Genomic DNA, 17,546 nt, shown 5'->3' with positions numbered 1-17,546 from the left:
CTGATGACTAAAAGGCTACGTCCCAACCACCCAGTGTTCTTGGACAGACGCAACATACCAGACAGTCAGAAGGACCTTGCCCAGAGAGAACACTCAATCCACATTCTTTCAAGGGATTCTCTTGCAAATAACACTGCCTTTCACTCTCTCCCAAAAAGGATTATAGTATTTCTTGCTGAAATTATGTCTAGAAGCAGAAGGAAACCATCAGCTTGAAAAGAAACTGGACTCAGGTCTGGGTATAGTCTCCTGTATTTCACTCTCCCAGGGGAGAAAAGCAGAAGTATGAGCAAGAGAACAAAAAGCAGAAGCGATAAAGAGCCCGCAGTGGTGGCAAGGTTAAGGAGCTACAAGCCGTCTTTTCTGTTTGACCCCTTACTCTTGTGTCTGCCTAGAAATGCTGGGTTGAGACTTACTACAAAGAAGTGTTTAAAAAGACACAATATTGTCAAAAGTGCAGCTATCAAGGGGGAGGTGCAGCAGGGCTAGTAAGTGATAGTCAGTTAAAGGCAGCTGTTAGGCTGGAATCTGGGGCCTTACGATACCTCTGGAGATGACACGGGAAGGTCAGGGCACTCGGCTGGTTTACAGGGAGTTGACACCTTGCTGTTTGTCAACCAGGGTTTACCATAATTGCGTGTTAAAGGATGGAGAATCTGTATGGAACAATGGCAAATCAAACGTGAAGGATGGCAGATAAAAAGCAAAGCCACGGAAAGAGAGTCACAGCTACTCATTTCGCAGTAAGAATGATCGTCATTAAAAACACATGGAAAGGCCTGATGGCAAATCATACACACCAAAAACATGAATGAAGCTTTAAAAAGAAAATGCAGTCTAAAAGGTATCAAAGTCTCCAAACAGATTGTCTCTATATGGGCCACAAGGCAAAGGCATACCAAAAAAAATACACACACACACCCACACACACCCACACACATATATTTAATCCTGCATCTTCCATATTGTGATAAGGGACACATCTGGAGAAAGCTGGTCCTGCAAATTCTAGGAACCCCAAACACTGAAAAGCAGACTCTAGCACAGCAGTCCCCAACCTTTTCTGGCACCAGGGATTGGTCTGGGGATGACTCAAGAGCGTTACATGAATTGCATACTTTATTCCTATTTATTATTATAGCAGCTTCACCACAGAACATCAGACATTAGATCCCAGAGGCTGGGACTGCTGCTCTAGACGGGGAGTGTGGAGGAGAAGAAAACGCGTCCTACCTTAGGCGTGCTGCTGGCAGGGACCTGCGGGGAGGCGGCCTGGCCGGCCTGACCGGACACGGACGTGGACCGACTGGGCGAGGCCGCCCGGGATGAGGGCCTTGATCTCCGGCCCCGCGGCCGGAAGGCAGCCATGCCCTGAGTGGCTCCATCCGCCAAGATGAACTTCTCCCGCAGTTCCATGTTCGTCCTTCCTTTTGCTGGATGGTGGAACACGTGAGAAGGCACACACACAAGAAAGGAAGGGAAAAAAAAAACAAAAAACAGGGGCTCAGTATGTGAGGGGAAAAATCGCCACCGGGCACCACAGACCACGTGGAGGATTGCAAGAACACCTTTTTGCCATGCCAACTCCCACTCAGCATCACAAAAAGTCAAATGCATTCCTTTACAATGCATTCCTTTTAGATACAAGTAAGTTGGGGGAAGATAAAAATAAAAGTGTGCTTATTCTAACACTAGACACCAGAGCAAGAGGAACCACTATTAAAGAGAGAGTCAGCATGAAAATGACAAGCTCATGCTCAAATACCGTTAATCCACCCGCTACTGATGCCTGCAGTGTTTCCCTATGCCATCCCCACCCCAAGGGGACCAGGGAGGCAGGGACTATGGCTTTTGTAGGTACTACTGAGGCCAGGAGATTGAGACCAATATTTCACCATCAGGATTAATTGAACAGTTATACAGAATGAGAGATGGGTTATTAATCATGATGACAACACATAAACTTTCGGGTTTTTCACTTTCAAGAAGGCGGCTGGTATTTTTATTTTATGCCTTAAAAACCTGGTTTTACAACATGCAAAATAACAAACGCCAGACCGGAGGATCTGGGAGGTCATCTGTGATTCAACACTCAGACCGACACGTGTGCACGCGCTCTTGAGGCGCCGCCAGAGCCTCGCGTGTGGGGCATTGGCCTGTGTTTGATCACAGACACAACCCCTGCGTCTGCAACACTGGAAGGGCGTCCAATGTCGAGAGTTTCAATTTGGAAGCACCAGCTCAGTTGGATGTGAGTTAAGCCATACGTGATGGATGAAGCGCGTTATTTGAAAACAAACAACGAAAGCAAGAATGTCAAAGGAGGAAAGAGGAGAGGCCAGAGGGGAGAGGCAAAGAGAGGGGTCGCCAACCTATAGTAGGCTGAGTAGTAGTGATTGAAGAGTTTGATTCCGAGCGTAACATTTTACTCCCATGATGATGAACTAGAAGAAATGACACAGGATATCAATCACATTCAAGAGAACTGTTAGCAGAAGAAGAAACACAGCACCGTGGTCGACTACGCCAAGGCTTCTCAGGTCGGGCCTTGGTGCACAGTTTAGAAGAGAAGCACGCACAGGGCTGACTCGGGAGGAAAACCGCACCTGAAGACCCTGCCCCAGGCAAGCTGCCTTTCTCAGGCAACCGCACAGAGCACTCTGCCTTCTCCCTTGTTTCATAAGTGGAGCTGTGCTACCTTAGGCTGCACTGTTTCCAAATACAAAACAAAAGGGCGCCTTTGCTCTTACTTCACTCCTTTAGGCGTCATCACCCACGGTGGCCAGCAGGGAGGCCCGCGGACTGGCCACCCGAGCCCAGTCCCACCCGCCTGAGTGCTATGGTGCGGTGTGTGCGCACCTTCTTAGGGCGCTGATCTGTAACTTCAAAATTCAGAGTCAAATCAGGAGCTTATTGTTTAAACATTTTTTTCAATACTGCTTTCCTCACCTCCCCCTAATTTCAGAAACACTTTTGCTTTCAAACTTCTCCTGTACACTATCTTCAATCTTCATCACTCGGTTTTCTTTCCTCTTACTTTGCTTTTCAATGACAGAGGAAATCCTGTCCTTGGCTGGTAGAATCGCTCATTCTGAAAACTGCAGATGGTGGGGTGTCTCATACAGAAAAATACATTCTAGTGTTTCCCATCCCCCAGTCTCCTAGCTATCCAGGAAAAGTGGAAAAGAAAAAAAAAAAAAAAAAAACAAGAGCAAGGAACACAGTTTACACAACTGCCCCAAGTTCTTTGGGAACTTCAGGCTGACAGACCAATGTGAACATTCATCATATTGGACTGGCCAAAAAGTTCATTTGGGTTTTTCCGTAATATCTTATGGGCAAACCCAAGAGAACTTTTTAGCCAACCCAATAATATATGACCAAAATGAGCCTCAGTAATTAGCTAACTTTTTAAAAAACGTTTGACTTTATGTACTGGGAGTATAGTTTTACTTGATACACTGGAGCAGAGTTGATGAACAATGCTGTGATAGATTCAGGTGTACACCCCAGTATGTTTTTGATGCTGGAAAATAACACAGGATGGACATACTTGCACGGGGTGACTACCCTGATGGTAAGCGTCTCCTTACCCCTGCAAGGGTCGTTTTTCACTAGGAACTCATCGAGCGCCATCCATCCACCTCCAACGCGAACCATCACGGTGCTGCGCAGGATGCGGACGAGCCGAAGTTGCTGGGAGTCTCCAAACTGGGAAGGGAAAGAAAGAAGACCCTCTAATTGTCCAGAGTAAATCTCAACCAAGGCAGGAAGTGCGATCTGCTATAAGCAACCAACTCTAACTTCTTGCTTAGTTCGCAGCGATTAGTAAAATCTCAGAGAGGGGTTTGTCATGATCTGCGTTAGACGGCTGCATGCTGATTTAGCCCAGAGGAAATAGGGTGAAAAAAGATGACGAAGGTTATCACGTGTAATCCTGAAGCTTTCTTCTAAAAATGATTTTTCTCACTTATGACAGAAACAACATTAGTAAGGAAGTAATTGAAAAATGTTTCTAGAGAGTAAACACAGCCATGAAAATAAGCACTGATCCAGTCTCCTGGGGGTTCCAGGAGGTAACATGATCCTAAAGAAAATTTAATAAACTCTGATTCTTCTTCATGAAAACTTCATCTTACACCTAAAGCTGTTGGAAATCTGTGGCAGAAATGTTCATAAACTCATCTGCTTTCTCTAAGCAATTCTGACTTAGCAAAAGAGACAATAAATGATCGTGACTAATAAAAATTTCACAGTTAAATAAAATTTCTGCATCACTAATGATCTGGTAGGCTAATTTGTTAAAGGCTGGATTAACATGCCATTTTAGATTACTGTCATATTGGACAGACACTGACACATTAGGAATGATACAGCTTTTAAATCTAAAAGGCCTTCTTTAAAGCTGTATGCATCAAAATTGCTGACACTGAGAAGCATTTGTCTTTTCCTGCTCTTTCAGTGGATCTCTGATCACTCAGATATGCTACAAATTCTTCAACTCTTGAATATACAAGTAGACTGCAGGCAGTTTCTGATCATAAGGTTGATTTACTATGAAAGCCCATGAGAAATGATTTTATACCCTTAAATCATTTCTAACAAGCTCATGACCAACTTACAAAAACCACCAGACTGAATTTCATGGTTGCCAACCTGGCGGATACCATAGCAAAATCAACAGTCAAGTTGACATAAAGAGCTTCTTTTTAAGGCAGGGAACATACAATTGTGACTATTTGTCTGGGCTCATGAAAGATAAATAGAAAAACTTGAAGTAGAAACAATTTGCTGCTTTTCATAAATTTTAACGCTGAGTTTCAGGAAGAGAACACTAGAACAAAGCCAACCATCCCAGACCCTGAAACTCAGAAGGATCCAGAAAGTATGTAAAATGTACCAGTGGGACTCAAGATAGTCACATCAAACCTTTTTACATTGCTTTTTCTAAAATGGTTTTTAAGCCTTGAGATTTCAACTCTCCTGTAACTGAACCTGCTAGTGAATTGTAAATTAAAATTTAAAAATCAAAACACATATTTAATTTGTTAGAAAAAATTTGGTGCTGCTAATAAGCAAAGGAAAAGGAGGGGATTCAAAGAAAATTACCCTTAAGGAACCAGATAATCAGACCATACATACACTTTTGGTCCAAGATTACATTGAAAACAAGCTTTAAGGATATAGGTAAATATTTATATCACATATAAATAATATAAAATATTTATTTTATAGGGATGATATTTCAATTTATTTCCATCATACTAAATATGAATAAGTTTAAATTTTGAGATGGCATTCTCTGACAGGTACCAATGTCTTTAGAATTTCCCTGATTTTTTTCAACAGCTAAATTGAAAAATACATAATGTTGTTGTTTGTATTTTCAGTGACTTAAACCTTTGGGGTCATTTCATCCTTTCCAAAAATAAAAGATGCTGTCACAATTACTAACTTAGAAAATAACAAGAAAGGGAAAGTAACTTCTTAGGCAAACCAATGGAAGGTTTCAAAACATCTATTCAAAATGACTTTAAAATGTTATTTGAAAAAATAATTTGCTTCCAAGTAAATGATACTTGGTAGTTTGAAACTTAAGATCTAATCTGACTTAGAAACTGAGGAGGAGAGTAGTATCTGTAATACGGCCAGATCCCCTGGAGGAGGGCATGGCAGTGCACTGCAGGAGCCTTGCCGGGGGAATCCCATGGACAGAGGAGCCTGCTGGGCTGCCGTCCGCGAGGTGGTGTAGGGTCAGACACTACTGAAGCAACTGGGCACACACAAATGGTCAGGTGTCACAAATAGCATGCCGGTTTTCAAAAGCACAGAGTTAAAAAAAAAAACAACTTTCCTTGTTTAAATTAAAATATGATTTCTCTGTCTTTAGTTATAATATTCTGACTTAAATCTGAGGGCAAAACGGCATAAGCACGGCTAGGATTTCGTCAAGTCACAAGAGAAACAGCTCCTCACGGGGATTTGTATCATTTAGGACCGTCAGAGAGACACTTTACCCAGAACGCAAAGCCCGAACTCGATGGACCAGGGCACACGGATGGCGGCTGCTCTGGAGAAAACCATCACTGAGGCCGAGTGCCGTGCTGACCACTCTGAGCTGTCCTCCCGGGTCACTGCCAGAGGCTGGCCCTATTCTCACTGCCCTCATCAGAGCAACCTCCTCCTCAATGGCCAAGCACCAAGACCACACGGAGATTGTCAACAGTCAAGTTTGTGCTGCAATGAGCAGTTGCGTGTGACAGGTGGGAACAGCATTATCAAAGATAGGGCTGAAAACTGCACTCAACCCTGTGCCTAGCCAGACTACAACCGATTATCTGGTGTGCTTGAAGGTAATCTCCTCATTTGAGACACAAAGCAGAAAGGAGTCCTGGATCGAGGACCCTTATAGCGCTGACAGAAACACCACGCCAACCAACAATGTAGCCGCTAGGGGGACAGCATGGGAAAGATGGGCCAGGGCAAGCTTTAATGACTATGAATTAAAGTTAAAAAAAAACCATTGGGAACTGGAGAATACATTCCACTGGTTTATACCTGATTTCCCAGGAAGAACTGATAAAAAAAATGAGAAAATGGAAGAAAGACACAATTAGTTCAATAGGAAACTTTTCATATGACTCCAGAAAACACACACACACACCCTCTCTCTCACACTTTGGGATTCTGGATATAGTATCTAGGTTAGAGATGTGCAGGTACCCATTTTTCCCAACTTCAAACCAAATAATCAGAAAATTTTCCATGCAAGTTTTTTGGAAAGTCTTTGGGTTTCAAATTTAAGGTAAAAATTCAAACGTATACTGGGTTGGCTAAAAAGTTCATTTGGGTTTTTCGGTGCCATCGTCTGGAAAAATGTGAACAAGCTTTTTGGCCAGCCCAATAGATGAATGTTTTTCAATGTAGAAATACAAAAACAAAATGAATACTGTTTCATTTATAAGTAACAGACTATAGGAGGGAAACCAGCACATTTCCTATCTAGCTACTACAAATAAGAGATGTTCAAAAAAAGAGAAAAAAATGATAGAGAAAGTGTGACTAAGTCACAAGTGCTTTCAAGTAATTGTTTTGAAAGAAGGTGAACTGAATTATTGAGATTTAAATTAAAAAAAAAATTTCTGCATCAGAGGACAATACTGCCTCTTTCTCACATTTGTAAAAACGAGTCAACATTTTAACTTTGCTTCCTGGCTTGGAATAGTTTTGTTACTGAAGGTATGAAAACTTACCTCTGATCATAATAAAATAGATTATAAAGTAATATAAAGCAATCTAAATATACAAGATGTGTTTTCCTCTGAATATTTTTCTCCTTGAATGGACATCCTGTACATGTCAAAGATATGTCCTAATATACAACAAGCTACCTTTATATCATTTAAAGTTACAAAAGCTGGAATTTCACATACCAGTACCCTTTGATAGATGGTAAAAATAAGTCATTGGCACTCCTGGGAAGCAATGCAGATCACATGTTTAATTCTCATCCTTTAAGCAGACCGCACAGCTATTTTGGAAACTTACCCTGTATTTGTTATCTCCAATCTGTTCAACCTGGAATCGTTTTGCACATTTGCACTTAGCTACCTGCCTTGTCACCTGCCAAAAGCAATGATAAAATAGTCACTCTAATGTTAATATTACATCGTGGCATCCTTAAAACCGTTATGTAACAACGAAACGTGGAAATAAAGCTGCAGCATCAATCGTGCAGGGTATCTGGGCAGAACATGAGGTGACCTCTGCACACAGTATAAAGGTAAGCAGTACCTCATCTTCGATTTTGTCAGCATCAGTGATGGGTTTGTATGCATCCTTATTTGGGTGAAGGGCAGCTACAAATTCATAGTAGTCGATGTACCCGTCTCCATCTCTGTCGAAGATGTCTGCAACTGCACTCATCTCCAGGCGGCTGGTAGGGAACTCTTAACAGTTTCAAAACAATAGTAAGTAGCATTATTGAGGGAATCACTGACAAATGAAACTGCAAGATATTTAAGGTGCAACCATAATAATGTGATATATGTACACTGTGGAGGGATTCCTCTCATCTAGTTAACACATCCATCACCTAACATATTTACCTTTTGCAATTTTTTTTTGGTAAGAGTAAGTTTCACTCTTTCAGCAAATTCCAATCTATACATGTTATCAATCATAGTCACCATGTCATATATATATATATGTATATATAATGTATACATATATACATACATGTGTATATATATGTGTGTGTGTGTATATATACACATATATACATGTCATATATATATATACACACATGTATATATACATATACATACGTATGTTATACATATATAACCAAACATATTTATATACATATATAAACCATAGTCATACATTACATTTTCAGGCCTTATTAATTTTATATCTGGAAATTTGTACCCTCATACCAGCCTCTCCCCCACCTCCCGGCCAAACACTTTCCTGCCCTGTTTCTATGAGTCCGACTTTTTGTTTAGATTCCACATACAACTGATAATTAAGATATTCTCAGTACACTCTACTCCCAATGAAAGCTGATAAGACCTTCCACCTATAATAACATTTTACAAAAAAGATTTGTGTGGGTTTTTTTGTTTTTGCCTCCTTGTGTGGGTCCTTTGGAGGATCTTAGTTCCCTGACGAGGAATTGAATCCATGACCACTGCAGCGCAAGTGCAGAGTTTTAGCCAATGCACCACCAGGGAAGTCCCCTTTAAGTCTTAAAAAAAAAGTAAGTGGCACTAACTTGTTAATTCTGCCTTGAGACACTCTTGGTTGTACATCTGAATTATAGTGTGGCCAGTTAAATGATTAGCATGATCAAATATAATAAAATCTTTAAAAAGAGAAAAACCTGATTTATGTAACATAAGCACAATCACTAGATATGTGGCCTAAATTTACCCTTATTTACTACTTGAATCCTTTGAAGTGGCTATTTGTCTAGGCTAAAAGCTATTTAAGATTAGCAAATTTCATATGGTTCAAGTATCACTTATGGAATAATTTACATGAAATTTACTTTGAGAATGGTTTCCGGTAACCTCCGCCAAAGAAATCACAAACACAGGATCAAACTAATTTTGTCAACAAGAAGGGGTCACGTACTTTAAGAATTTCTATAGCCTTGTAATTTCCTACTAATGACAATATCAGATTAGAATGTGAACTACAACAGAAAAGAGGGATGCTTTGCATTTACTGACTGCCCATTCTATGTCAGGCAACACAATCTAAGAATTAAAAATTATCAACCTGCTTACCCACCGCCATTTATCTGTGGTGACACAATTAGTAAGTGTGCCTGCCTCCAAAGCCATACATTTTAACCAAGAACGGTTTTTTGGTTTTTTGAGGGCAATGACTTTAAAGCCGAATTTAAATGTGATGCTAATTACTTATAAATAACACAAGATTCCTGGCTCCAAAACTTAAACTGTGCTCATTTTCTTAAAAAAACTACATTCATTCTGGCCACCTCACTTGGGACTTACTTGAGGAAAGGATTCCGTCAATAAACTCTTGTCGGGTTATTTTCCCATCTTGATCTTTATCTATCCTCCTGAAAAAGTCCATCACTCGAGATTTCTTGTGGTTCATCCAGCGCATGTACTTTTTGCGCCAGACATCAAAGTCAAAGTTGGCAAATTCTCTAAGCTGAAAAGGGCAAGAGGCATTTGGCTGAGTGACTACTGTGCTCAAATTACATATACAACATGAGTGTGATTCCTAACGATCCTCTAGACAACAAAAATTTTATCTTATATGATATGAACGTTATTTTTAATGGTCCTCTAGAAAAAAAAATTGTATCTTATATAATATGAATTACCATTATTTTTAATGACCCTCTAGATTCAAGGGTCCCCCAGTCTCTGGGATCCACTGCTTGATGAGCTAAGGTGGAGCTTGTGCAATAATAACAGAAATCAAGTGCACAAGGAATGTAACGTGCTTGAATCATTCTGAAACCACCCCCCTCCCCAACCCCACCCCCGGTCTGTGGAAATTCTCTTCCACGAAATTGATCCCTGGTGCCAAAAAGGTTGGGGACTGCTGCTCTAGATGACAAGAATTCTATCTTACACAATATGATTAATGCTATTTTTGATGGTCATCTAGACTACACACACATCGTTCTTTCCAAGAGAGACATCGTCTTGCAAAGGGGGCCTCAATGCTTACCCTGTAAAGTTTATTTCATTACTGCCACTGTTCTGTTCTGTACTTAGCAGAAGAAACAAAACTCAAAATGTCAAAAGGAAATTTTTTGGTACAGCAAACTCATTCTCTGTGCCCCTGGGGAGCAGGCCCAGCTCAGCACGACCCATTTAACCCCTCGGGCTCTCCGCCACCAGGCGCTCTCAACTCCCACCTTTTAAACATTCACCAGCTCCAGAATCTGAAACTCTCAGAGCCTCAGATCAGAGTATGTATAATTAAAAGATCTGCATTATAAATGATTACAGTTGCTAGGTGATGCTGCCAGCAAATGTGTCAAACCAGACCTTTACCTGAGGCGGCAGCTTTTGATTATGTTACAATGTATCTGTTTTTGACTTTGATCCCTTAAATCCAAAGCCCATCTATCAGGGGTTTTTTCGCCATAAAAACATTCATACTTGCGGCATTAATTTCAGAAATATTAATAAAATACGCACTCTGACATCAAGAGTTTATCTATTACCAGAAATGTTGAAAAAACCCAAGACGTTGGCACTGCGTCCTGGTGAATGGGGGCAAATGCCAGTATGCCCACACGAGCCCCTCACCTCCTCCAGCCTGTCCAAGGCGTCGTTCAGCTTCCGCCTCCTCTCTAAGGCGAGAAGCCAGACTTGCTGCCACTTGCTCACCAGTAAGTTGACCCTGGGATTTTTGGTTTCAATTTGCGTCTGTGATCCAGAAGGATAGAAGCTTGGGGCTGGGAGGCGTTTACCTGTTAAAACACAACTTGATTAGGATGGCAAAGTCTCCAGGGTTCTGGAAGGTGTTAAGGTCTGACCTCTCCTGCTCCTCATTCAGAGTGAATCAAGTTCCCTACTGACTGTGACGAGTAGAAACTCTGATTGAGGTGAAGTGCGGTATCAGGGTCCAAGTGCGTTTTACTTAACAGGGATCACATACTGTTCAGAGACAGAGGCATTTTAACGTGTCTTGACAGGAGCCCTGAAGTACTAGGATGCTCTCTCAATACACTGACGCTTCAAACACTTTTCAACCTAAATTCTGTGCCACTTGAGTTCCAAAGAAGCACCCTGCCACCTTCCTCTTTGCTACCTAATCAGGGCACTGCTGTCTGTGACTCGGTTCCAGAAGCCTGGCTGTGACTGAGAGGCTAAGGCCCCGAGGATGGCAGTTGTGGGCAGGCGATGCCGGGGACGCCGCAGTCAGTGAGACGCCCGACAGCCCCAACCTGACCACCCGGTGTGAGGCAGCACGGCCTTCCTCCAGGCCCGCTTCCTGCTGAAGCTGAGCCCCGCACACTGGCTCACGCCCCAACTTACCACCCTCCTCGAGCTTCCGCCCTCTTTCTATCACTTACAGGCTTCTATAACATCACAGAGCTCCCTGATCCAACTAAACGGCTCGATGTGAGCTGGAAAAACACATCACTGGCCTCAGCTTACATAGGAAGGTAGTGTCCAAGCTGAGATTTGCCTAGATTTCCTAACCCCCATGGGGCTGTACAGAGATATCAATAGCTAATATTTAATGAGCATTTTTAATTTAATTTAAAATTAAATTAAATTTAAAATTTTAAATATTAAATTAAAAAGCTAATTTAATATTAGCTCATAATTTAATGAGCTAATATTTAACAATGGTCCAGGAAGTATGCTAAACACTTCACACACAGCAGTTAAATTAAATCCTCACCACAGCCCAAGAAGGTTATAATCCTCCCCTTTTACAGGCGAGAAAACTGAGGTTCAGAAAGGGTTTAGATAACATGTCCAAGGTTGCGTGATCCAGCTGGTGGTGGGGAGGGGTATGGCACAGGACAGCCAAGAGTCTGTGCAGAGTCCCTAACCACTTTCTTACCATGGCAGACCCAAAACCATTTTTTCTTTCTTTTTTTTTTTTTAATTAATACAGCATTCAGAAAATCAACAAATTGGCATAAATTGTGTGTCTTCTAAACCTTATCCAAGCTATTATTGAATTTGATGTCATTTTGTTGGGTCAAGACAGGCTGGGAAGTCAGTAAATAGAGCCTGAAGTCATATGACCATGAGCAAAATCAATCAGATTACTGGTTACTAGTGAACAGTTAGGTCACGGTCATTCCTATTCCATTCCACTTGAAGGTTATTTACATACTAGAAGCAGAACAAGTCATTTCAAAGGAGGTCATGATTTCTGTTCTTATTGCAAATCTTTCTAATTTCTTCTGGCTAATCTTAAAGATATACTTCAAGCAAATAAGGTTACACACAGAAACCTGGATTTACCTTTTTATTTTAAAATAAATTGCTATAATACGTAGCCCATGTTTTCTTTCAAGAAAACTTTTTGTTATTGAGAGCTCGTGTAGAATCACCTATGCCTCCAAAATGTCAAAGTGAGAGGAAAGTGAAGTCGCTCAGTCATGTTCAACTCTCTGCGACCCCATGGACTGTAACCTACCAGGCTCCTCCGTCCATGGGATTTTCCAGGCAAGAGTACTGGAGTGGGGTGTCATTTCCTTCTCCAGGAGATGTTCCCGACCTGGGGACTGAACCCGGGTCTCCCACATTGTAGGCAGACGCTTTACTATCTGAGCCACCAGAGAAGTCCCAATGTCAAACCATAAACTCAAAATAAAAGGAAGTTAACTTTCTTGTATAACCATCCTCATTTTAAAGAAACGGCCTGCTTACGTCCTGCTCGCCCCTTATCCAAGACCGGGATGTGGGACTGCAAGGAGGAAGGGTCTGCTGCCCTCCTCTTGTAGGTCTTGGTGACTTTGTCCACGTCAGGCTGCTTTCTGGTCATTTCTTCCATGAAGGTCTGAAAGAAAGCAGTGATATCAACTAAATACAAGTTCATCAGTGAACGCTATCTTTAGAAATGAATTAAAAAGAGAGAGGATAAAAAGACCACACTACGATTTCTGGAAAAAGAACAAAATGCATGTTTTATCTAGGGGGGAAAAAATCTAACCACCATAATACAGCATTTACTTACTTCTAAAGACTACAAAGCGTTATAGGTAGTAAGTACAGTGTTTCAAAAGCAATTTGTTTTCGTTTGAAGACCACCCTGGGAGCAGCTGTATGAAGAACACAACCTGTGTGTGGCCAGCCAGGACCAAGCATCCTGGCTCCCCATGAAGAATCTCAAAGTGAGTTATCTGTTTGCTCAGCAACAAGTCAGCTGGGCTGTCTAGGGACACATCTCACCTACATATCTAAAGTGTTTAAGATGTCTTTGATATACAGTGACAGAAAGCATTCACATTAAATGTGGAAACACCTCAAATATCCCTATTAATAAATGGGCTCTACCAGTGAGGGCCCTCTGGGCTCAAGTTTATATTTAAAAGGTCTGACTGTCTTGCCATTTGTCTCATCTCCTTGGGCTTATGATCATGATTGACCATGTGTCCCTGTATACGAAATCTGTGGCAAAGGCAGAGACTGATAAAAACGATGGGAAAAGGACGAAGCAGACAAAAGTGAGAAAAGTGAAGAAGCACGTTTGCAGAATGTTCATCACCCTGGAGAACACTGATCACTTTAACACTGCAGGTGCCAGAGACGCTTCAGGGCCGCACAGGCGCTGAAATCTTACACTTCTATTAAAATACGACCGCACTGCTAATTGCTTAGCCAAGTAATCTGACACTCAGTGATCTTCATAAATGCATATTAAAGAAATGAATGAGCGAACAGTAGGTCAGTACGATGCCCATCATCTCCGAACCTGAAACTTTTTTGAGTGAGACCGTATGTTCCCATTGAGATGAGATGTGTCTGAAGGACTGGCGGGCTTCCTGTGAGATGCTGAGAGCAGGCAGCAGAAGATGCAAACGTGGACCAGTGAACAAAAGAGGTGAGGAGGCCACGGGGGTGCAGGAGGGAGGGGTGGGCCTGGGGACAAAACGCGGGGAGAGCTGCCCGCTGAGGGAGCAGGAGGCGGCCGGTAGGGAGAACCCATCCGAGGGGGGCGCCCTGATGGGGCCAAGAGAAGGAGCGTCCAAAAAGGGGAGGAGACCCCAGCAAAGCGAGAGAAGCTCCAGGGCCGGGGTGGGGGCTGAGGAAGTGAAATAGGCAGCATGGCCTTCTGGGAAGGCCCGAGAAGGCGGGCTGGGGTGACGTCTGTTACCTGGTGCTCCGCGATGAGGGCTTTCACCTCTTCGATCTCCTGGGGGATGACCTCCTTGTCCCTGTCGCTCAGCGTGGTTTCGGCCCACTGCAGCCAGGCCAGCAGGGCTTCCAGCAGCTCCTGCTTTGCGATGAGCCCAGCCAGGGCGCTGGCCAATCTCTGCTGGTGCTGCTTCGCCCAGGCCAGCACCTGATGGACAAACAGACCTTGTTCCCACTCCCTTCCATCATAGGGCATGATTTCACGGGTGTTAAGTACACAAAATCGAAACATGTATCAGGATCACCCTGGGCTAGACTTGTAACTCTTCCAATCTTTCAAGATTCCATCAATGGTCCCGAGACCCAGCTGGTGGAGGATATGGGAACCCTTTACAACACTGGTCACCCTCATAAGGGAAGATGGCCATCAATCACCCAGGCTTCCCTTCACCTTCTAATTTAAGTTCGAACTGGCATCCCCTGAAGGATCATGCATGCTAACTCCACGGAGCGCAGGGTGGAAATAAAAATAGCTAAGATCTTAAATACAAAACGAATTCACTTGGGTGTGCAGTTCTTTCCATAAGCATAGATGGCTCTGAAAAACCTATTCTGCAGATATGAAGTGGAGTTGGACAGAAAGTTCTACAGTGAACCAAGTATTTGTCTCTTCATGTTTCAGGGACACAGCTGCAGAACGCCTGTAACTTCTTCAAGAAAAGTGGGTGGCAGAGACAGGTAATACCCAGAGGAATGGTCTCACAAAGGGTGCAAGCCTCCAGGTTCCCACAGCCTTAAAGGCATCATCAATTACCCAAGTGTGCACAGCCCCTCGCCCTGACTCTCACAGCTCCCGCTGCCCTACGCACAGCCTGTGGCACACTCACCTCCTCGAATCTGGCCCGGATGATGGTTATCCAGTGCTTAATGGTGGTGATGGAGTCAGGGTGGCAGATGGCCAGGATGGCGTCCCCCATGCTGGTGGCTTTGTTGAGGGCGGCACGCTTCTCCTCCAGTCTCTTCATGAACTCCTGCGGCAGAAACCAAGGCGTGCAGGCTGAAACCAAAACTCAGGCAGTGCCCACTGGACTCTCAGAGCTAAACCAGCAAGCAAGACCTTAAATCGATTTATTCACAGCTGGAAATTGTTCACTGACAAGGAACTGAGAGAGGGGAGGAACAGAAATCGGAAAAAGCATCTTCTAACCCACTCTCAAAATCCAACTGCAGGGTACCATCTCATGCTTTACAAACACGATACAAAAAAACACACTCCTGAACTTGAATATATGATAATTATTATATTCACAGAGAGGAGAATTGGGACTTGGCCTAAACCTTAAGAGACAGAAACAATATGGACTGAAAAAAAAATGTTCTAGCAAATAAGACAAGGAGGTTAGTGTTTAATGCAGCATTCACTGTGCCAGGAATGACAGGAATGTGTATCCAAAGAGTGCCAAGGAAGAGAGCGGGCTGGCCGGGAACTGGGAAGGTCTGGGCTGCAGCAGAGAAGCCCCAGCATCCAGGCGGGAAGCAGGCCCGAGAGGCTGGAGCAAGCGGTCTGACAGGGCTGGGCTCTGGGAGAAGCGCCCATCTCAAAGTCCGGTAAAGAGAGCTATCCTCAGCTTCGGCAGGATGCACAAACCTCAACAGGTCTGGAGGCAGTCAAACCAACCTGCTTACAAGTATCTCACATGCTTTACTTTTGGCCATCAGAACTGTATCTGTAGATTCATGGATCACAGAACTCAGAAAGTGGGGCTGAAAGATGAGAATCTTGGCCCTAAAAAATTTGACATGCCTCCCGAACCCTGCACTGAATTTCAAACACCCACTGACCCCTCTGATCTATCTGGACCACACACCAAGAACGATTCCTGCCCTGGTCATCTCAAATCACGGGCGTGCGTGTCTAGTGACCCTTCCTTCCGAACGTCCAGAGTGGCTGTCTGATGCATCCTAGGCTGGCATTTTGCTCTGATAAAATAATCCATTTACATGCACAGCTACTAGATGTTAAGGTGCACAAGATCAAGAGAGTGTCTTGTTCAATTCCATGTCTCTGGCTGAATAAATGCTGGGGGAGTCAAGGCCCAGTCACTCTGCTAACACGACCTGCTGTAACTTAGTTTACACGGGGGTACAGTTGCCTGACAATGCTGTGCTAGATGCAGGTGCACAGCAAAATGATTCAGTTACATACATACACGTACCCATTCTTTTCCACATTTTTTCCCCATAAAGGTTGCTACAGAGTACTGAGTGGAGTTCCCTGGACTGTACAGTGGGTCCTTGTTGAGTACCTCCTTTATATACAGGAGTGTGCACATGTTAACCCGAGACTCCTAGTGTATCCTTCCACCCACCCTTTCCCTTGGTAACCATAAACAAATGAACTTACGTACAAAACAGAAACAGACTCACAGACTCTAATGACCCACTTTTCAAATATCAGGACCTACTTTAAAAATATCTTAATTTTCATTTAAAGGTGAAAGAAAACAAACTTTACTAGGAAGAGAGAAAAGCAGAGGTTAAGAGCAGCTGTGCCTTTCCAGAGGGGAGCTGACCCAATCATGCACGTTTAACCACTCCCACACTGCAAACTGGGCCCCATGGCACGGTGTGGGCCAGATGCCAGCCAACACAGCGTCCCGGGCTCCTCCAGGCCCGACTGAGCGCTGCTTGGTGGCCTGTGGTCACGTGGGAAACCCTGCCAATTTAGAAAGTGGATTCTACCGAGAGGGCTCTAGTCCAAGAAATTAAGGATTCTGTTTGCCTTCTATTGGTGAATGTGTGAAGGGCAAGAAAGGAAATGGAAAAGAAAGAACAATGTTACTGTAAAATGCTATTACATTTATAACACTGCATGTAACTGTATGCTAATTTAAAAATATTTAAAAGGAGTCTGTTGTTAAAACCACTACCCCAGCCTGGCTGCCTGCCTCCCGTGTTTCTGAGGGCTTCCTGGCCCCGCTGTGAAGGTGGTGACACCTCAGCGGGCATCGTGCTGCAGGGCACTTATGTACCCGGGGCTTCAGGAGACACTCTGACACCCAAACCCCAGCATGTCAGCGGAGCCCAACGCAGCTGACGGTCAGCACATGGTAACACAAAGCAGATCTTCATAATACTGAACTGAGTCAAAAAAGGATGGCAAACGTGATGTCATTTTCCTACTTATACCGTCTAGCTTCAACTTGAAAAAGTGCATGCAGCATTTGT

General features: G+C 43.3%; 1 protein-coding gene across 1 annotated transcript in view; it reads right to left on the bottom strand.

The window, feature by feature from the left end:
* DST (dystonin) overlaps window positions 1-17,546 on the bottom strand; it is a 406,366-nt gene that overhangs the window by 4,999 nt on the left and 383,821 nt on the right. Inside the window, 12 exon segments of the mRNA XM_086370990.1 lie at window positions 546-656; window positions 1,234-1,433; window positions 2,373-2,444; window positions 3,594-3,711; window positions 6,559-6,576; window positions 7,549-7,623; window positions 7,795-7,949; window positions 9,525-9,687; window positions 10,803-10,966; window positions 12,891-13,020; window positions 14,338-14,526; window positions 15,206-15,349. Coding sequence (XP_086227116.1) covers window positions 546-656; window positions 1,234-1,433; window positions 2,373-2,444; window positions 3,594-3,711; window positions 6,559-6,576; window positions 7,549-7,623; window positions 7,795-7,949; window positions 9,525-9,687; window positions 10,803-10,966; window positions 12,891-13,020; window positions 14,338-14,526; window positions 15,206-15,349 — 1,539 coding nt within the window.

The sequence above is a fragment of the Bos grunniens genome, chromosome 23 (assembly GCF_055505025.1).
Source record: "Bos grunniens cultivar Pamir isolate PY7600 chromosome 23, Bosgru_T2T1.0, whole genome shotgun sequence".
Taxonomy (NCBI): domain Eukaryota; kingdom Metazoa; phylum Chordata; class Mammalia; order Artiodactyla; family Bovidae; genus Bos; species Bos grunniens.
This window is presented reverse-complemented; position numbering and strand designations above follow the sequence as displayed.